Below are 22,012 nucleotides of genomic sequence, written 5' to 3'. Positions count from 1 at the left end.
CCTATCTGGTTGTTCTATCATAACCAATACTTTCGTCGTGGCCATTGAGATTCCTCTTGACAGTGATACATATAGTTGCCCATGTAAGAAAACATGTTGCGGTAAATACAATCCAACATTAGGGATTGTTTGTCCTTTCGCTTTATTTATCGTCATTGCAAAGCATAGACGTATTGAAAATTGCTTGCGAATAAATTTGAATACATATCCTTCATTCTCAGACGGTGATAGTTTGATTCTTGATATAAACATCTGCTTTGTTGCAAATTGTCCCGTTGTTATTTCGATGTCTATGACATTGTTGTCAAAACCTCTGCAAATCAATCGTGTCCTATTGCATAATCCATTTGATGGGTCCAGATTCTGCAGCATCATGATAGGCACATTTTCTTTCAAAACTAATCTAACATATAATATTCAAATAGACATTAGTTGTTATGTATTTTTGCTGACCTATGTTTTTCATACGTTTTTGCTAGTTCATGTTAAATAATCATTCGAATGAAAATGAAAGAATGGGCTTGTTGATATACCTATGTGGATGTTATTTGTGTAAATTAAAATTTAGGGAAAATTACCAAATTACACACCTTTTATTATTATATTTCCTAAAAGTCCCAACCCTTTAAAAAATTTATCAAAATCCCTTATTTTCAGTTTTTCCCTTCATATACATCACTCAAAAAACATTCTCTCTCTTCTAAATCTTTTTCTCTCGTTCTCTCTCCAGATCCAAAAATTTAAGAAATTTACTGAGTATATCCCTAATTTCTATTCTCTCTCTATTTTCATAGCTTTTACTGAGCATATCCCTAATTTCTCACTCATGATTCTGATTCTTCTAGTAGTGATGGTTTTAATGAAAATAGATTCAAACACCATAATAAGGTCTTTAATTATGAAGAAATTGTGAAAGGATGCTTGTTCAAGTTCGAAATCTCCAGTTCTAATAGTTTCAAGTTCAAAATCTCCAATTCCAAAAGCTTCCAAAAAAGGAGAAAAAAGTCAAAACAGTAGTTTATTTTCTATGTATCATGTTATTGTATTTTTTATGGCTGGGTGAATGTCTTATTTTGAATTGAGGTTAATCTATTATTTCATGATACATAAACTTGTTGTTATGTGTCAGATATTCTCATGTATCAGTTTATGTATCAGATTCTCATGTATCAGAAGCTTTACTGCTTCTGATACATCTACAACCTATATCAATATAGGATGTTATGTATCAACCACAATTCAATTGAAAACTAATACTACAATCTTCAATGTATCAACCCTTAATCTGTCGAATATATCAGCTATGGTTATGTATCAGCTATTCTCATGTATCAGAAGCTTTACTTCTTCTGATACATCTACAACCTATATCAATACAAGATGTTATGTATCAACCACAATTCAGTTGAAAACTAATACAACAATCTTTAATTTATCAACCCTCAATCTGTCGAATGTATCAGCTATGGTTATGTATCAACTATTCTTATGTATCAGCTATTCTCAAGTATCAGAAGCTTTACTGCTTCTGATACATCTACAATCATCTTACTCCTACCAGATAATTCAACCAAAGTCGAAGGTAGCATGGGTTAAACACAACCCATAAACTGTTAAAAAACTGTGTAGCATGGTCAATTCAGGAGCAATTGCTGCTTTTAGATTCAAGTAAGATATATTTTCGCTCAGTAGTATCGGGATATTCATCTCGATTCGCTTGATGAAATTCGAAGTTTGGATTGAAGTTTATGTTCGATGTTATGCTCTGTTTTTTGAGTTTTTCACGTCACTCATAACTGTTATGATTTGTTTGGATTATTTCCCTTATTTAGCAAAGTAACTGATTGAAACAAGGAATCCTAGCTAAAAGTACGTTACTATCCATAAATACTTCAACAACATTAATTATTCTACACCCAAAACGTGATGTATCAGAAGAACCTGTAATGTATCGGGAAAATCAGGGAAATCGGGTAATTTAAGAAAAATGAGTGTTAAGTTGTAATTGAGCTTTTTCACTATGAGATTTAGGTAAAGTTTACTAAAATTTACGGTGATGGGCCTTGCCAGGCTATATTGTAGTGCGATTTTATTATTATTATGCAATTCAATTTGCATTGTGCTTATTTATTAGTTAAACAGTAACTCTGGAAAGTATGCTCGTAATATAAATTATTACTTGCCGTTGGGTTTTTTCCATGCCTAACAATTTTTAGCCGTATAAGTTATCACCAATTCTCTAACGGATTCCTCGCGCAATGATAGTTGTGTAGTTGATACTGATAATTCAGGCTAACTAATTATAGGTTTGTAACTAATACTACCCTATGCCTGGCTAATTGGCTTTTTAAATTGTTGTTTATGTTTATGTTAGTGTGCGGTAACCGTTGTAGGTAGTTCTAAAAGATTCTTCCTAATTTAACACCAGATTTGAAGAAAAACATAAAGGATTGAAAATTCGTAAAAATGAATTTCGGTGTTCAGTTTTACGATAGTGTTAGGCCTCTCGATTTCTGATTTAGTTCATTATCTTATAAAGTTGGCGTTGGCGAACAAAATGAACTCAAAATAATGTTATTGCTTATGTATTTGTTGTATTTGTTCGTGATGGAATTGAGGAAAAGCATAAAGGGCCGAAAATCGTTATAAAGGAATTATGATGGACAATTTTACTGTAGTGTTAGGCATCACGATATGTGACGTAGTTCATATCTTATTAAGTTAGTGTTGGCGAACGAACTGAACACAAAAAAATGTTATTGCTTCTTTAATTGTTGTATTTGTTCGGGATGATTTTATTCTCTTTGGATTCCCACTATTTATTGTAAATCTTAACAATTGTAAATCTTAACCCTCAGGAATGATTCTGAGTCACCCAATATAACTTTGTATATAATTCTCCGTTATGCTTGTCTAGTTGTCTTCATGTCCTTCTTTTGTTTTGGTTGTTCATTGAGCTTGAAGTATCATTTTGGACCCGTATTTATGGCGAGTGCATAAATATAGGTTACCTTTTGTGAATATCATATAAAGTGCGTCATAATTTAAATTTGTAAGTGTACATGACAGTAGTGTGTTGTTTGAAAATTGCACTTTGATGGTCTTCTCGTATTTCAGGACATGTAATTTAGTGATAGCTATTATGGATTAGATCATGGAAGTAGTTGTTAATTAGTCTTCAGTGGTATGGCGCATAGTACCATTTGACATTTTAATTAATAGATTGATCTAAATTGAAAGATGATGAATAAATATTGTACACATGGTTCACATTTCTGAGTACAGTAATTGTAATGCAAATGTCTGAAAAGCTTATACGTAGTATTTCACAAAAAAACAATAGATATGCGTTCAATTTATATACGGGGGATCAATTACTGTTGCATTATAAACTCCAGCTCTCAATTGTTGAAATGTTTTCATCTCTTTTGTGCTAGTTGCGGGTTCACCAAATCTGCTGGCATCTTAGGTAGCTTAATGACTGTTCCCAAACACACGCGCGCAAGAAGGTTTTATAAAGCACATAAGCGTAAAAATAGTTTACATTGGTGTGATATTTGTCGGGCTGGTTGAGCTCTGTAGTATTTTGATACATGCTATCCATCAGAGGGATCCTGCAAGTTATAAGGAGGGTAATGCAATAACCTTATAGTTCTTTAGAATGAATTTGTTGTTACTTATCCAAAATAGTAGCCTCTTGGATGTGCAAATCAACTTTCACCAACTATCATAGTGAAATTGTGTTCCTAGATAGTTTAACTATCAACCACCAATAATTACAATTCTAAACAAAATTTGTGGGGCTAGAAGTCATGTGTGTAATTTGCTAATCTTTTTAAGCCGTTTCATTAATCTTCCTCCTTTTTTTTAATAGTAATCCCAAATTGTATCCACACATTCAGTTTCATGTTTCCTGTTTAATGTATAAGATAGTACTTATTGAGGGGAATAAATTTGTAAGGTTATTTTCAATAGAGACAGCTTAAACATAGGCATAGCAATTGTTTGAAAGAAGTAAACATAATGAATCATCAATTCAATTTCACACAGCAAGCCCTGCTTAGATGGTTTTTAGGTAAAAAACAAATTGTGTTCTTATGTATATCTACTCAATCAAATGGATTGCTATTAGTCCTCTACCTAATGCATTCATTATCAGCATTGGTGATATGTTGGAGGTAATTAATAAATTTTACAACACTAAACTTGACAGACAAATTTGTCCTGCTCCCCGCATCCTTTCTGCTAAAAATCCACCAAAGTTCTGTAGTATTGGAGCTGCAGATTATTTCAGAGATTTTTTTTCTTATAAACTTGATAAGAAATCATAATTAAATGTTATTTGAATTGATAATACTGAAAATCCATCAAGTTGGAAATTTGTCCACCAGTCAAAGTATTTGAGGTTTGAATAATATATGTGCTCCAATGTTCATAATTGAGACAAAGTTATGTGAAAACATACAGACATTACATAAACAGGAGCAAAACTAATAAAATACATAAATTAAGCTATAGTACATACATACATTATTAGATAAACATAAGACTAAACTTAAAAGTTTCAGACATTAGGGTACAGGGGCTCGTTCAGGTGTACAGACAACTAAACTAATAATATACATACATTAAGCTACAATACATACATACATTTGATAAACATAAGACTAAACTAATAAGATTCACACATTAAGGTAGAGACGTTTGTTTAGCTGTAGACAGAACTTCAAGGTCAGTTGCACTATGAAGGAAGTCATCTACTGTGCCTCAACTTTTGTTTTTGTATTTTGGATTTGGAGCTTTTGTTTATTTGTTTTCCTGCCTCTTTTCCTTTGTGGCCTCATGGATTGTTCATCTTCCACTATGTGTGGTGTTTCATCTTCTTGGTCATGTATTTCATATGCTCTACAGTTCTTTACCTTCTTGTTTCGTGGGGTCAGTGATTTGATGCTTCTACCACTATTATTGGTGCTTCATCTTCACTTGCATGTATTTCCTGAGCAATTAAATTCCTTCGTGGGTTTGAATTATTCATATCGATGCAGACAAGGAAGTTAAATTTCTTTTCTTTACTCAACACCAATCTGAGGTAGTTCAGACAATGTTCCTTCTATAAGAAATGCCAACAGTTGGATATATTTGAGTTAATAGTTGTAAGTAAGTTTGTCATATAATTTGTCAATGTTGGACTTACGGTTGAAGATGTATAGTGTAAGATATTATAAGTATACGACATACCTTTAGCGAGGTTGATGCGATGTACTCTTGGACACTGCAGCCAAGTAAATTCTGGGCTGCGTCAAAAAGTATAACCCGAGCACGTTGTTCTCCAGCAGAAAGTTCAAGCCGTAAGCTATATCTTTAAACGAAAAGGGGAACAACTTAGACTTAACAGTAAAACATGTTTTTGTAATCTGAAAATGTAGAATGACCTTTTCTAGGAAGTCTAACCTCATTTCAAATTCGACATTTTCGATGTTGCAATTTCTACAATTCGCTAAATCTTTTATAACCTCCATTTTCTTGTGGCATTTCTTGCAGGAGAGTACCATGGCTCATCTTTATTGAGTATGTCAACAATTTTGGCTTTGAACTTGTATAAAGATTCCTGGACATTGTTAATAATCAATAGTCGGCATTATTTTTGGTAACGACTAATGGTCATTTGTGGATAGATAAAGTGTGGTTAGTAGGTACCTGTGTTTGTCTGAGCATCCCATCCATAAGATTGGGTAACGTCACTTCTGTGGCTTTTTTCATTACCTTACTCGGTGTGATGGTAATATCCTTCTTTTCGGCCTTTATGACTTCATGCCTGCATTTCGGATGAGGTTGGTTACTTGGCGCACATAATTAAAAATAGTTTTTGGGAATTTATGTTGATAGATTTAGATTGGGTAGGACTTCTTCTATATAGTTGCCCCCAATTAAATTGCTTGGTTGTGTTGTTAAATTATAGTTGTAACATAGCTTCTTGAAGTGATGTTTAAGAAATATTGGGAATTTATGTTGATAGATTTAGATTGGGTAGGACTTCTGCTATATAGTTGCCCCCAATTAAATTGCTTGGTTGTGTTGTTAAATTATAGTTGTAACATAGCTTCTTGAAGTGATGTTTAAGAAATATTGGCTAGTATAGTACAAAATGAAATAGTGCACCAGGAGCGAAGGTCTAGTGATTTTTGAAACATAGGATTGATCAACATACTGCTCACGGGTATAGTTGATATCCCAAAAATTCCTAGTTAGGAAATAGCATATTAAAATGAGGAATTATATAATATTTCTTAAATTAGCAGATAGAAAAGGTTGTGTAATACCTTTATAGATCGAGACTCGCACGTCGCATAAGGCTAAGATAGGTTGATCATCTTTCAGCTTCTGAAGAAAGGCACCATTGTTTTCTGCCAAATCTCCCCATAGAGTAACAGTTGTATGCTCCATTCTGAATTATCAGGATTCGAGTATTGTAAATGCCTTGTCCGATATTTATAACGCTAGAGAGAAAGCAAGTGAAACTACAAGTGAAGCTTACAGTTCATTAGTGACAACAATTTCGTGTCGTTTTCTTTTGCCTTTTACAATGAGGCGATTCACCATAACTAACACGCAAATCAAATCTGAATAGAGGTCATGTTGATTAGTGATAGCTATTATGTATTTGCGTGTGAATTTATAAATTGAATTGTGTGAAGAGTTATCGAATATGGAATCATTTGACAATTTCTCAGCGTGTTCCAAAGAAACAAAGCCATCCGAGAATTTGTGTGTTGATACATCATGATCAGTCTCCTTTATGATTGTGTTGTCGCAGGGGCTTGGCTCCCGAACTGTACGTGAGCTGTCTCGTACGGCTCTTCCTAAGAACTTGAAGCCCCATCTCTCTAAATAGAAAAAAATGCATTTACAAGAAAAAAAAGACTTTTTCAAAAAGCCTTCGCCCGCCTTTTTGTGCAATAAACCCCTCCTGCCGAAGACTAGTGGTAGGTCGTCCTGCGGAGCTTGCTAAAATATCGGTATTAAACCCGAAACTCCCGGCAGATGCTCCTTCCCCTTTTCGCCTGGAAGGGGGTCAGTCTCAAAGCAAATGAATCCTTCGAATCTTTGTTGTGAAGTCGATAAATTAGACGCCCTCTGGGTTATTAGTTTAGGATTTACTTTTTTAACCATAGGAATCTCCATTCATCCGACCGGAGGTATGGATAACGAGGCCACCTTCACAACCTTCTCCCTTCTGTCCCTATATTGGAATAAGGTAAGGACAGTTCAACTTCTTTGTGCACCGATGTGTAGTTGGAGTTGACCCGATCTAACCGGCCATTAGCAATAGTAACTCTTATTTGTCTTCAAGAATTCCTTCCATCTGTCGATATGCTTATTAAATAGTGTTGCTTGCAGCTTTGTCCCCTAATATTGAATTAACGACGTTCGATGGCGTGAGAAATGTATTCAGGAAAGTAGAGTGTAAAAGATATTACCTCGTCATCAACTAATATTATCGTTTGGTAAGTGCCTTCATGACGTGAATTATTGTACGGAATTGCCGAACTCTTTCGAATAACTAATACTCTCATCACTCAATCAACAAACTGTTTTGGGATCTTGTTTATGGGCAGGCAATGAAGTTCTATTTCAGTCGCCATATGTGCTGAATCTGGATGGATAGAGAGACAGAGGAGAAAGTGAGTACCAATATTAATTACGGACGTCTATGTGTATTTGCTAAAGTAAAAGGAATGTGTTAACAAGTTATAACAATTTTAGGAGCACAAGTACGGTGTGTTGCAAGTTAAAAGGAATGGTTAAACAGGTAATATCAATGTTAGGAGCACAAATACGGTGTGCTGAAAGTTTTCCACAGATTAGCGTTACAGGAATAATAAGGAGAATAAAAACTTACATATTTAAGTGTGGCCTGCGAAAACAACGGAAGAAGATAAGCAAAGAAGAAAGTGCAGTTGAAGGTTTGAGATAAATAAGAACGTTGTTTGAAGAATAATAAGCAGGGAAAAACTATGCATTTTTTGAAGGAGTATGATTTTTAATGTGAGAGGCCAAAATAAGATTGGGTGATATAAATAGGTAATTGCAGAAGTTGCATCCCTTGGGAACGTTTGGTTGTTGGCGTAGCTGTTGATGAAAGCAGACATTGTTAAGTTTGAATGAAAGCAAACGATTGTCGACATCTGGTTAGTTAGGGGTTATTTTAGTATAGATTTAGTGAAGGGGTGATAATGTAATTTAGGGGTTATACATAAGTGAGGGGTATTTACGTAATTTAACTTTTATTTTTTAGAGTTCATACTTCTAAGGTAGTATATATATATATATATATATATATATATATATATATATATATATATATATATTTTATTATTATTTTTTAAAAAAGTTTTCAAAGAGTTTCATCACAAAATTTGTAGCAAGTTATTGACACATCTATGAGCCCGTTTGAATGAGCTTAAAAAAAGTAACTTTTATGTATGAAGTATTTTTAGAACTTTGAAGTGCTGAAAATTATTTTTATAAATAAGCAGTTGAGTGTTTGGATAAAAGTGCTTATGTTGAAAATACGTGTTTGAATTTTAGGGTTAAAAGAATAAAAAGGATAGTTTGGAAATTTAGTTAAAATATAAGGGATATAAAAGTAATTTTCATGGTCAAACAAAATGGCTTAAGCACTTAGAAAAAAAAGTTAGAAATCCTAACTTTTCATTTTTGACTGACTTTAAGAACTTTATGGCTTAAAGTTAATATTAGACAAATACATTCAAAAGCTAAAAAAGAGCTTATAAGTTAGTTTGACCAACTTAAAACCCATCCAAACAGGCTCTATATCATTTTCGAAGAAAAAGAATTTAACATGTACATATGTTAAACAGTTAAAGTAATCAGAACCCAAATGTAATTTGACAACTATGTTTGGGCCTTCTAGTTTCTAATGGACCCAATTTCACTAAATTTCCTTTATTTTTTTTGGGCCCCAATTGTACTTTCCTCAAAATTTCATCTTCCTTGCCTGACCCATTCTCCCACTCCACCGGCGGCCACCATCCTCCACCGGAGACCTGAGTAAAAGATTGGGATTTTCGTTCCAGTTCGCGGTCACTGCGATTTTTCCCCCTCTTGGTTCGTATTCCGATCAGTTCCATAGCCGAGCTTCTTGATTTTTTGCTATATTTTGGGAACAAATTTGTATAGCTCCGAGCTTCTATATATTCAACAAGCTTTGGAGAAAAAATCTGGGTATACCTCAAATCTATTCTATTTACTGATTTGCAGCTTGTTTGGATGCTTCTATATTTTTGTTTTGATTACTACTTTAATTTTATTGTATGGTATCGTTAATCAGTGTGATTGCGTAGTTACCTTATTTTTTCTTCTCATTTTATCTTTGCTTATTAGATATAATCATTTTTTATCACTTACCATTTCTTTTTGTAAGGGTTTGTTCTTCAAATTGCTAGTGTGTGAGCTATGAACGATAAAATCTATCCAAATGTTATATTCATTAAAACAATACACTACAACACAATATAATACTACTGAAGTCTGAAGTCTAATTGCCTTTAGCGATCGGAAATAATGAAGATAACTGATCGATGATACTTGTGGTGATGATCTGATGATATCATATGCATTGATGCATGGTTGTTTCGTTGCACTCTTTTATTAGGTGTGTGTGCTTATCTCCTTGTCATCACTTGTTGAAGATAAGTTCTTGATCAATTAATCTTGTACCTTGCTCAATTAATTTCATTCTTTATAATTTTGTGTATATTTTTTTTTCTTTATCGGTTTCTTTACTATGTTTAACTTGTGAGATTTAGAGAATAATAATCTGACATATATTCAAATTCAGATATCTTAATTTTAATGACAATTTGATATATGGATGATTTGATTTGTTTTTAGAAATAAATGTATTAAATACGTAGCTTAATAGAAACAAAAGAATGAATAAAATGATTTGGTTTATAAGTAGCAATTAAGTTAAAAGTGCAGATGCATGAAATAGCCGACTCTTGGATACAGCCAATGGTTGCTGGCTATCTTAATCATATTTGATTGCTTTTCAAAGACCTTTATTTCATCTGAAGTCTTCAGCAGTAAAGCAACAGAATAATGCTGGACTATTTATTGGAGTGAACTATTGTCTTCTTAAACATAATAGAGGATGTGAATCTCCAAAAAAAGTTGATTTTCTTGGCTGTATTGATTACAGGGTAGCTTCCAGTTTCGCAGAAGATGTCACTTTTCAGGCTCTCTAGAAGAGTCAATCCTTTAGTTTCTTTAAACAGGACTCATCATTATCCGCTTTCCACATCCAGGTGATTAATTAGCTATTTTGTTTTTCTCTTAGTTCTTTTACCCTTCTGGCATATCTGCATTGCAATGAGTTAATGGTAGTTGAGTGTTTCCCATATTGCTCAACCTATTTTTCCTTGATTCAGGGAATATCTTGAAATTTTAGTGTCAAAAGATAGAAATCTTGGGGCAATCAACAATAAATATGGACAAATCTTTGGTTTTGGGTATCGAGGTTTCACATCAAGATGTGAGCTTAATAAATCTACACTTCACAACTGCAAAGGGCCCTCCCTTTTGAGAGGGCAGAGTACAGTTAGGTCTTGGCCAATGTTGAATCTTCGTCATCATTATGGAACTCAGGCTACTGCAACAGAGAATAAATCAAGGAAGATGCTCTTTTATTTGGTAGGTTTAGTTTTTGCTATGGTAGGGGCTAGCTATGCTGCAGTTCCTCTGTACAGGAGATTCTGCCAAGCCACGGGATATGGAGGTACAATTCAACGTCGGGAGGTAAGTTATTCGTCATTGATCTGGTTATAAATAGGCTTTCAGAGTCCTATGAAATCAATGAAATTTACCACCTTACAGAGTGTTGAAGAAAAGATTGCCCGACATGAGAAAGATGGAAGAGTTACCTCCAGGTACTTTCATATGTTGCTCACTTGAAGATCTTTTTATTATAATTGGCAACTATCTTTTGTTTATGGAAAGTTGGGAACATGTGAAAGCTTTTTGTTCACTCGTGTTATAAAAAAGCATTGCTTCGTCGCATAAAAAGATGAAGTGATGCAAAGCGAGGGACCATCTTTTCATGGGTGGAGACATGTGCTCTAGAGAAGTGGCTCTCCCAATTAACGAATCCATGCTGATACAAATAAGAACCGGTCTATTCTTTAATTCTCAATTTAAGGAGTTGGATTAATATTGGAATTATGGCTTATTAGATGCTGAAATAAGGTAGTATTTTTATTGCAATTTGATTGTTTTAGTACTAATTGCAAATGGGATTTTTGTTTCAAACTTCACGGACCTTGTCGCTTTTTCGTGCTTTTCTCTTATAAGAAACATTGTTTCTCTCCAATTCTTTGTGTCTACTTGCCTAAAAGATAGTGAATAAAGAATAGCAGTGGTGTTTCTTGAAGCAAATACTACAGAGAACTTGTAAAAACTGTCAGTTAACTTGCAAATCCACCTAGTTTCTTAACCGTTACTGTCCCTTGGAGATTTCTCAGTTATTATCGAAAGAGAAAAACGGATGCTAGAAGAAATTTCTAATGTGGTATGTTCTTCTTAAGTGAATTTTTTTTCACAAATTAATTTATGTAACTCTTTTATATTGCATTAGGGAGATTGCAGTACAATTCAATGCTGATGTAGCAGACGGGATGCCTTGGAAGTTTATTCCAACACAGCGTGAGGTGCCTTTTCTGTTATAGGCATGTGTTATGTTCATAAATAGTTAGTCAACATACTAATGGTTTAGCATGCTTCCTATGTTCCACTTGACGTATTCTCCTTATCTTGTGATTTAGGTAAGAGTAAAACCAGGAGAGAGTGCTCTTGCCTTTTACACTGCTGAAAATCGAAGCTCGACTCCTATTACAGGTGTATCAACATACAATGTAACCCCCATGAAGGTATATGCTTATAAAATCAGGTGTATTGTAGTTTGTCCACCTCCCCTTGTAGTTCTCAATCATCCAATACAACCTTTAGGCAGCTTATATGACTTGAAGATGGAACTCCCTAGTCCCTCCAACTATTTTCATATTTTCAATGTTTTCCTCTATGGAACACCTCAAAACTGTAGATGTTCGTCATCATTGTTATATTATTTCTATTAGACAAGTTTTCTATTTCTGAGTCTATTCCAAACATATTATAGGTCATAAAAAAAGGTATCTTTTCTTTTAAAAGTATTGAGCTAAACTATGATGTTTGAGAGTCAGCTTTCATTGATGTTGGCACCAATATGGTGACACACCATCTGTTCAAGAGTGTCTCCAACATGAGGGTTTCAACTATGCCATACGTAACTTAACTGCTCTCTCTAAAAGAAGGAAATGAAGCATGAGACCCCATGTCACTATGCTCTTTGAGACTCTGCTTAGGTCATCTATCTACTACTGACAGTTATATAGTGTGTAATCCAGTCGTTTGCTCAAAATATATTGTTCTGTATAGATTAGCATAAATTGACAACCATAATGGTGATGTGCCTTCAATTTCATAGCATAGTCACCCTAGTACACCCATACTTGGTTGACAAGTTCACACATTTTTAAAACAGTCATAAATTCTAAACAAACAAGGCTCTAGTAAGTTTGAAACATTAGATTTTATTCATAATCATACTTATTGAGCCCATTACTGCCTGGAAACTCCTTTCATTGAGTATGCAGTTCTTATAGCACCTAGGAACATTGGTTCAACTCATATTTCTTAAAGTTACTAGAGACAAGTGTGATTTGTCGATCTGAAAGGGATTTGCTCCTTCAAGCAACATTTTCATCTCCTCGTAGTGGCCCAAAAAGCAGAAATGGTTTAGCATGCTTCCTATGTTCCACTTGATGTATTCTCCTCCTCTTAACCTAATCTTTAGTCTAGTTTCTTGTTTCATGATATCACCCTTTTTGGTTGGTGGATGGTATTGAAATTCCATTGGTAGTTGTTGCCCGCCTAAGGAGGAATGTTGTGTCACTGACTTTCCTGTATTTTTTGGTTTAACCATCTAATCATTGAGTGAAATACAACAATGAAGTTTGCCAATATTACTCAAAATAATAATTTGAAGTACTAGAAGTTCTCTCGATCTTCTCTTACGTGACTAAAAGACTCCTAGGAAGGTATACGATCTAAAGTAAGTGTATTGACATTACTAAAAACATATTCTCAACTAATTGGTATAACTTAACATTGATCTCTTCTTCTTTCATTCCGCTCTATTTTTCGTTTGTCTTCATGGATTCCAAGAAATTATAGGTAGTTCTATGAAAACTTTCTTCCATGTAATTTTAGGTCTATCTCGTCCTCTTTTTAGCACATTCGCTCATCATGGTTGCATACTTACAAATTGGTGCATCTAGAGGTCAATGCATGGCATGTACCAAACTATCTCAAGAGACTCTCATTTTATCCTCGATCTGTGCTACTTGCACCCTCTACCAAATGTGGTTATTTTTCATCTTTTATATTCTTACATCACCACACATCCATCTTAACTCATAGCATAAGTGTCTCTGTGACATTTAACTTGTGGTTGTGTTGGAACTTGGACATTAGTGACGTAACATTGCTAGTCTTATAACTGTCACATAAAACTTACCTTTGCGTTTAGTAGGCATCATACTATCATATAAAACCTTGATAGTCCTTCTTATTTTCAATCATACCATTTTCCTGGAGCATCTCACCTAGATATCTGTAAACAACATTCAAGCACCACAACTACTCTCACATCCATTTCTTTCTTCTTATGTTGACTACTAAACTTGTAGTGCATTCAATCTTTTACTTTTCTTATATCCCATACCTTTTAGAATGATTCTCCACAGTTCCATCTTTTGGTTGATACCTTTGTTGCTTTCGTCAATTAACACAATATTATCCCTATCTTGTATTGAGTTAGTTAGCTCATTGATAATTAGGGTAAACAAGTACGGGCTTAATGCTGATCCTTTGATGTGAACCTGCAGTTACGGGAACTTCTTTGTATCTCCCATTAATGTTCTCACATTGCATGCAATATGTATCTCCGCTAAACATTGGCATAATACATTATTTGGTTTTCTTTAGTGCTAGCTACAAGGTGCAAGGCAGTATTGTTTTTTCGATACGTAGGTGCAGGGAAGTATTAGGTATCCATACGAGCCATTTACATCTTTTTAACGGGAAACAAAATCTTTGTCTCATCAGGCTGCTGTGTATTTCAATAAAATACAATGTTTTTGCTTTGAAGAACAGCAATTGCTTCCTGGGGAGCAGATTGACATGCCTGTAAGTTGCTCATCAACTTTCTTTGCCTGAAGATTATTGCATCTTTTCATGCCAATGACACATTAATCGACTTGCATTTGTAGGTTTTCTTTTACATTGATCCCGAGTTTGAAACCGACCCCAAAATGGATGGCATCAGCAATTTGATCCTATCATACACATTCTTTAAGGTCTCGGACAAATAAAGAAGTTGCTTTGTTTTTGTGGCTGACAAGGAAAAGAACAGTGAAAACATTGTTTCACCTGTAGTTTTTCTTATTACTGGACCAAAAGATTCACTTGTCATCCTACTACAGTAATTTAAAAGAGAAGAAAAATATGAATGGCTACAACAATTGTAGCCTTTTCCTTAGCCATATTTTGTCTTTCTGTTGTGTTAGATGATAAACTTATCCACTTCCCTGGTTATGTATTATATTTGTATGAAAATTAAGATGTCAACAGCTACATATACAATTTGTAATCCTACAAGTGGGGTATGGTGAGGGTAAAATGTACGCAAATTTTACCCCTACCTTGTAGAGATAGAAAGGTTTTCCGATAAGCAAGGAAAGTGATTCCCATAAAGATACAAATATAATTGGTTCTCAGAGATGTCAAGGGTCTCAAGCTTGGCTAGTGAGTCGATTTGTGGTGGGATTGTTCCTGAAATATAATTGTTGGACAAATCAAGATAGACAAGATTAGTGAGTTTACCAATTTCAGGTGGGATGGTGCCAGAGAAATGATTTATGCTAAGAAAAATGAGAGTTGAAAATGGAAAATCATAGAGTGTGCCAACAATACTTGCATTTGTAATATCGAACCTATTTACTCTACCATTAGAATATTTAACTCAATTCCAGTCCCTGCATTCACAAGAATTTGTGTCCATGAAGCCAATGAGGAATTATTCTTATTTTGCAAAGTTGATTTCCATTTTAGGAGAGCAGTTGCTTCCTCAATGTAAGCAAAAGTAATTGTGAAGAGATATAAGAGAGTGAAAAAATGTAGAGGAAATATTTTGGTAATCATCATCATTAATTTTCAGTTGATTATTTGTTTTTTGATCAAGAACTTGTAAATTTTTAAATATTGTAGCAAGTCTTGCTAGTCAATGACTATATTTCTCAGCTTGTGAAACACAGAGTAGACGAATTTGGAGTCAATGAGTCAATAGATTAGTGTAGCAGAGATCATGCTCAAAGGGATGAGTGGGCATGCATATTAGGAGAAATATGACTAGGAATGTAATAATAAGGGACAAGATGAGAGAAACGAGATAGAGATGGTTCCGAGACATGTGAAGAGGAGGTGTGTAGATGCACCAATAAGGAGGTGTGAGAGGTGGTAGTAGGCCAAAAAAGAACTAAGGGGAGGTGATTAGACCTGATATGACATAACTTTAGCTTATCGAGGACATGAATTTAGTTAGGAAGATATGAAAGGTAGAAGATTAGGATAGAAGGTTAATATATAAGCAAGATTTGTTGAACTTTATCTGGGAGAAGTAGCGAGCTAGCCTCTCCTCCTTTTATCCTTATCAGTAGTATTAGTTAGTAACCGCGTAGTTTAGAGGCAATGAGTATGGTTTACCAGGCCATTACGGATGAATCTAAAAACTTTTGGACAAAAAAGAGCCATAACATTTCCAAAAGTTTATGGACTAATGAAAAATTGAGAAAATCCTGAATTCTTTTTTGTAGTTCCTAATTGTTAAAAAAATGGTGTGGATCATATAGAGACTATGGACATGGTACACCAGGTCATTACGAATGATCCTAAAAAATTTTTGAGCCAAACAGAGCCGGTCATTAATATTCCCAAAAGTTCTTGAATTAACACAAATGAAAAACTGAAAATATCCTAAATTTCTATTTCGTGGCTCCTAAATATTATAAAAAGTAATGTGAATCATGTAGAGGATATGAGTATGATTCGCCAAGTCATTATAGATGATCCAAATTTTTTTTGGGCCAAACAGACTCCGTCAGTAATATTAACTCCATGATTCAGCATTATTTAGAATTTTATGTCCATGAAGCAAGTAAGGATTTTTTTTTCTAAAGTTGCTTTTTTATCGAGAAATTAAAATTTCTTAGCCGAAAGAGAAGTTGCTTCCTCAATGGAAGCAAAAATAATTGCGAAGACTCGACAGATATAAGAGAGCAAGAAACTGAAAAAAAGAAGCAAAACAGAATCTTTGCATTATATTACCAAGTAATTATTGCACTAATTGTATAATTGTATTTAGTCAAGTCAAATTTGAAATTAAACTTAATTTGGTTCAAGTGTAATATAAAACTTGAACTAATTTACCTGAAAAAACTTCATGAGGAAGATTTTATTCTTTTGGAAAATTCAGACTTTTTTGCTCTTTTCCTTCACAACTCCATAAAGGTTTCTTTGGAGATGACAAAAGAGGTTGCTCAGATGGTAAGAACCCTTCACCTCCAACTTCAAGATTACAGGCTCGAGTCACTTATCCTTAGACGCTAGATCCATGAGTGACAACGAAGTTGTTGAAGGAAAGAGCAAATACGACTCCACCTTTTGCTCCCTTGACGATTCGAACCCGCAATTTTGAGATTGGAGGTGGAGAGTGCTTACCATCTGAGCAACCCCTTTTTGTTATCGAAAAAACCTTTATAAAGTTGTGAAGGAAAAGAGAAAACGAGCAACAACATTTGCATTTCACAAAAGGAACAAATCTTCTACATGAAGTTATTTTCTATCTTCCACATGAAGTTATTTTCTATGCTATTTATTTATATTCCTCTAATAGCACAAAATTAATGCAAACTTTTAAACTCTGACTCTTCACTGAGGTTACATTCATAAATTTGCACAACTCATATTTGATCCTTCCAGCTAACAGATCTATTTGATCTTATTGTCCTCCGGCAAGCTCATTCTGATCTTAATGAATGTAATATATTGGAATCCTGAAGCACCATCACGATCCTTCAACACATACCTTTTTTGTTTCATTTTAGTTAATCGTTGTACTAAAAATAAATGTTCGATTTTACTTATTCATTTTAGTGCTTTTTTTTAGAAGAAAAACAAAACAAACTTACTTATCATGTACTTTTATTTAGTAAGAAAATAACAGTACAGAGGGGTTACAAACTGAATTCCCTCACCTACTGAAAATAACAGTATTACTTTTTCCCTCGGTAAAGTAATAATAGTTAACTTTAGAGTTTCAAAGCATTATTAATAAGATTAGTTTAGTAAAATACGTCTCTTATTAAAACTCTCTTAAGGTGTATGCTATTAATAATATGAAACGAAGAGAGTATATGATACTACTATTATATCTGACATTAGATGAAATCAACATGATCAAAGGGATGACCAGACCCTCTTGGAGAATGCAGAATATAAATATATAATCGATGATATTCAACACAAAATATAACAGAAAAATGTCACGATTAGTCATTGCTATAGAGAAAGTAACAGAACTCTTGCGAAGCATGCCACCACCCTTCAAGAAGATGACATTTCCTACATAAAGAAGACTTACCTAAGGAGGCTATTGGTCCCTTTAGAAGGGATAAGATGCAGCTCCCGTCCTTTGGAAGATGAGCAAAAAAAACACTCTTCTTGGTGCTATGAGCCCCGTGATTCTCCTACTTTTATAGATGTCAGTAGGTTTAGGCTAAAGCTGTTGGTTACTTCTATGTTTATCTAGGTTTATAGCACTTCAATGTGTCAGAATTATATTCTTAGTCTTAGACAAGATCTCTTAGGAGTATTAACTCCACTGTAAGCCCTCTTTTTTGTCTAGAGGTTAGGTTGCCATGTCCCTCTTAACAATATTCCAATGCTCTCTACCAGGATTAGCCATATACCGACTAACCACTCCCACTGCTTGTGCAATGTCAGGTCTTGTACATACCATAGCGAACATTAAACTTCCCACTGCTGATGCATACGGTACTCTAGACATCTCCATCCTCTCTGCTTCATTGCTAGGACACATACTTGAGGATAACTTGAAATTAATAGGAAGTGGGGTAGAAATTGACTTACAGTCTTGCATCTTGAAACGTCTCAAGATTTTCTTCAAGTAGTTCTTTTGAGAAAGCCAAATCTTCCTATTATTTCTGTCTCGGTGAATTTGCATCCCTAGAATCTTGTTTGCTGGTCCCAAGTCCTTCATTTCAAACTCCCTAGCCAACTGTGCCTTTAAATTTGTGAGACGATCTTTGTTGGGGCCTGCTACCAACATGTCGTCAACATACAATAGCAAAATAACAAAATCTTCATCAACAAATCTCTTGTAATAAACACAAGGATCTGAACTATGTCTGTTGTATCCAAGGCTTATAATGAAGGAATCAAATCTCTTATACCAACATCTCGGCGCCTGTTTGAGACCGTATAGAGATTTGTTCAACCTGCAAACCAAGTTCTCTTTTCCTTGTTCTTCAAAACCTTCTGGTTGGAGCATATAAATTTCTTCTTCAAGCTCTCCATGAAGAAATGCAGTTTTGACATCTAACTGCTCCAAGTACAAGTCAAATGTAGCACACATCGCCAGGACCACTCGAATTGTTGTGAGTCGAACCACTGGAGAAAATATCTCATTGAAGTCGATACCTTCTTTCTGAGCGAATCCTTTCACCACCAATCTTGCACGATACCTCTCAACTTGATCATTACCATTGCGTTTGATCTTGTAGACCCATTTGTTTCCAATGGCCTTCCTTCCTTGTGGTAATTGAACAAGATCCCATGTTTTATTTTTATGAAGAGCTTCAATTTCTTCTTGCATTGCTGCCACCCACAGAGATGATTCTTGGCCTTTCATAGCCTCGTGAAAAGTTGAAGGCTCTCCATCTTCTGTTAGTAGACAGTATGCAATATTACTCTCCATAGAATAATCTGAGTGCCAAGCTGGTTCTCTTCTCTCCCTAGTTGACCGTCGAACTTCTGGAGTTTCGATCTCAGCTTGCTCTTGTTCTTCGTGCTCTGGTACTGCTTCAGAAGAAATTGGAACTTCTTCTATTTCTTCAACTTCAACTGTAGTAGTCTCTGATTTTTCTTTTGAAGTGCTACCTTCTTTTGCTTGTATCTTATTTTCAACAAATACAACATCCCTGTTGATTACCACCTTGCGGGCTGTGGGATCCCACAAGCGATACCCCTTGACTCCATCAGCATACCCTAAGAAAATGCATTCCCTGGATTTTGGATCCAATTTTGATTTTTCTTGGGTGTTGTACATAACATAAGCAGGACTTCCGAATATATGTAAGCGAGAATAATCAGCTGGTTTTCCTGTCCACATCTCCATTGGCATTTTCAGATCAATTGCGGTTGATGGTGACTGATTGATCACATAACAGGCGGTTTTGACTGCTTTTGCCCAGAATGGTTTTTCCAACCCTGCAGTTGCCAACATAGCTCTTGTCCGTTCCAACAAGGTTCTGTTCATCCGCTCTGTTACTCCATTTTGTTGTGGAGTATATGCCACCGTGAATTGTCGTTTAATACCTTCTTGTTTACAGAAGTTATTAAATTCATCACCAGTGTATTCTCCTCCATTATCTGTCCTCAAACACTTGATCTTTTTCTCAGATTCAAGTTCCACCCGCGCTTTGAATTCTTTGAAAACTGGAAAAACATCTGCCTTTCTCTTGATTGGATACACCCAACTTCTCCTGGAGTAATTATCGATGAATGACACAAAATATTTCGCTCCTCCTAGAGACTCCACCGGTGCTTGCCAGACATCAGAGTGAACCAGATCTAGTATTTCCTTGCTTTTAGCAGAAGAACTGCTAAACTTCAGTCTATTTTGCTTGCTGGTAACACAATGCTCACAAAAGGGTAGCGAAACCTTTTTGAGCCCTGGAAGAAGTTTTTGCTCAGCAAGAATCTTCAAACCTCGTTCCGACATATGGCCAAGTTTACGATGCCACATCATCGTTGATTCTTCAAATGAACTTGCTGACGCGGTTGATGCTTCTCCTTCTTGGTGTGTTTCACCTTTAAGCACATATAGATTTGCAGCAAGTTTTTCTGCTTTCATCACTACAAGCGCTCCTTTGGATATTCTCATGACTCCACCATGAGTCTTATACGAACATCCATTATCATCTAGTTGTCCTAAAGACAATAGATTCTTCTTCAAGTCTTTTACATGTCGTACCTCCTGGATGGTGCGTACCGTGCCATCATACATCTTTATTTTGATGGACCCAATACCAATAACATCCAAAGCATGATCGTTTCCCATGAACACTGACCCTCTTGAGATTGGATTATATTGATGGAACCATTCTCTCCTGGAAGTCATGTGCCATGTTGCTCCTGTGTCCATGATCCAGACATCAGCGAAATATTTTCTGCCTTCATTATTTGATATTGCCTCACTACATAAAATATCTCCATCATCCGAGGTACATGCAACATTCCCTTGAGCATTTGATGACTCAGGATTTTCACTCTTCTTCTTGAACCGACAATCTTTCTTGAAGTGCCCTTTCTTGCCACAGTTGTAGCACTTGATATTCTTCTTACTTCTTGATTGAGATCTGCCATGATTGTGACTCCCACTGGGGCCACGTTCCGTTGGTCTTCCTCTCACCATCATCAAAGCTTCAGCTTGCTGCGAACTTGCTTGTCTGTCTTCCTTATTTTTGCGCCTATTTTCTTCTTCCAAGACAGCGGCTGCAATTTCATCGAAAAATAGACTGTCTGTATTGTTCGTCAGGTTGATGATGAGTTGATCATACGAGTCAGGCAGACTTTGAAGTAGAAGCTCCACACGTTCAATCCCCTCTATTTTACAACCCATTGTTGTAAGTTGCGAAAATAGAGTATTCAAAGTATTGATGTGTTCAGTAACTGACATGGACTCTGCCATTCGAAGAGTATACAATCTTCTTTTTAAGAAGATTTTATTATGTAAAGACTTGGCCTCATACAACCCCGTAAGAGTATCCCATATTTCCTTCGCCGTCCGCTTTTCCGCTACACTAGACAATACTTGATCAGCTAGTGCCAAGTGTAGATCAGCAACTGCGTTGCTGTCTATGTCGTTCCACTTGCTGTCATCAACAAAGTCTGTGGGCCTGCCTTCAATTGCAGCTAAGCAATTGTCTTTTCTCAGTATCGCTTTTATTTTCATTTTCCACAATGAGAAATTAGTCCCATTGAATTTTTCAACATCAAACTTTGTTGTACTCGACATTGTTATTTGCTTCACACCCTTCTAGATCGTTTCTGAATATTTTTGCGAACAATCGTGACAAACTGTACCGTCACCGAAATTTACTATTCACGTGAATAGTACTGTTCACCAAATTTACTATTCACAAATAGTACTTTTGCATAAAACAGATAGAATAACCGAGGGCTCTGATACCAATGTTGGGGGGAGGAAGCACCACAACTAAAGTTTGATATGATGAAAATAAATTAGACACGAGAATTTTACGTGGAAACCCCTCTAACTGATAGAAGGGAAAAACCACGGGGTAGAAGGATCTCACTATAAAAATATGGAATACACAGCTCTCAAATACAAGGAGAAAACAACAATTAACACTTCTCTCTTGTAAAAGGAACAACTACTAAAGATGACACTCAAGACTACAATATTTATCTTGGTGTATAACTCTCTTTGTATTCTTACTCTCTCTTTCTGGAATGATCTAAATGAGGGCAGAATGCCCTCTATTTATAAGAGGAACAAAACGCGTAAAGG

General features: G+C 35.3%; 1 protein-coding gene across 1 annotated transcript; it reads left to right on the top strand.

Moving 5' to 3' along the window:
• The first annotated feature begins 8,964 nt into the window (after window positions 1–8,964).
• Window positions 8,965–14,899, top strand: LOC129880099 (cytochrome c oxidase assembly protein COX11, mitochondrial-like). Its single transcript, XM_055953971.1, has 8 exons — window positions 8,965–9,246; window positions 10,226–10,331; window positions 10,455–10,821; window positions 10,900–10,952; window positions 11,657–11,729; window positions 11,844–11,948; window positions 14,227–14,307; window positions 14,391–14,899. Exons 2-8 carry the CDS (start codon window positions 10,249–10,251, stop codon window positions 14,490–14,492), a joined length of 864 nt encoding a protein of 287 aa, XP_055809946.1. The 5' UTR covers window positions 8,965–9,246; window positions 10,226–10,248; the 3' UTR covers window positions 14,493–14,899.
• Window positions 14,900–22,012: the final 7,113 nt, after the last annotated feature.

The sequence above is a fragment of the Solanum dulcamara genome, chromosome 2 (assembly GCF_947179165.1).
Source record: "Solanum dulcamara chromosome 2, daSolDulc1.2, whole genome shotgun sequence".
Taxonomy (NCBI): domain Eukaryota; kingdom Viridiplantae; phylum Streptophyta; class Magnoliopsida; order Solanales; family Solanaceae; genus Solanum; species Solanum dulcamara.
Note: the sequence above shows the minus strand (reverse complement) of the source record. Positions and strands in the feature narration are given on the sequence as shown.

Bases quoted from the DNA above. Each gene is read 5' to 3' on its own strand.
- LOC129880099 (XM_055953971.1), top strand. From the start codon at position 10,249: ATGTCACTTTTCAGGCTCTCTAGAAGAGTCAATCCTTTAGTTTCTTTA. The intron at 10,953-11,656 runs GTACTTTCATAT...ATATTGCATTAG, and splicing joins GATGGAAGAGTTACCTCCAG to GGAGATTGCAGTACAATTCA. The intron at 11,730-11,843 runs GTGCCTTTTCTG...CTTGTGATTTAG, and splicing joins TTATTCCAACACAGCGTGAG to GTAAGAGTAAAACCAGGAGA.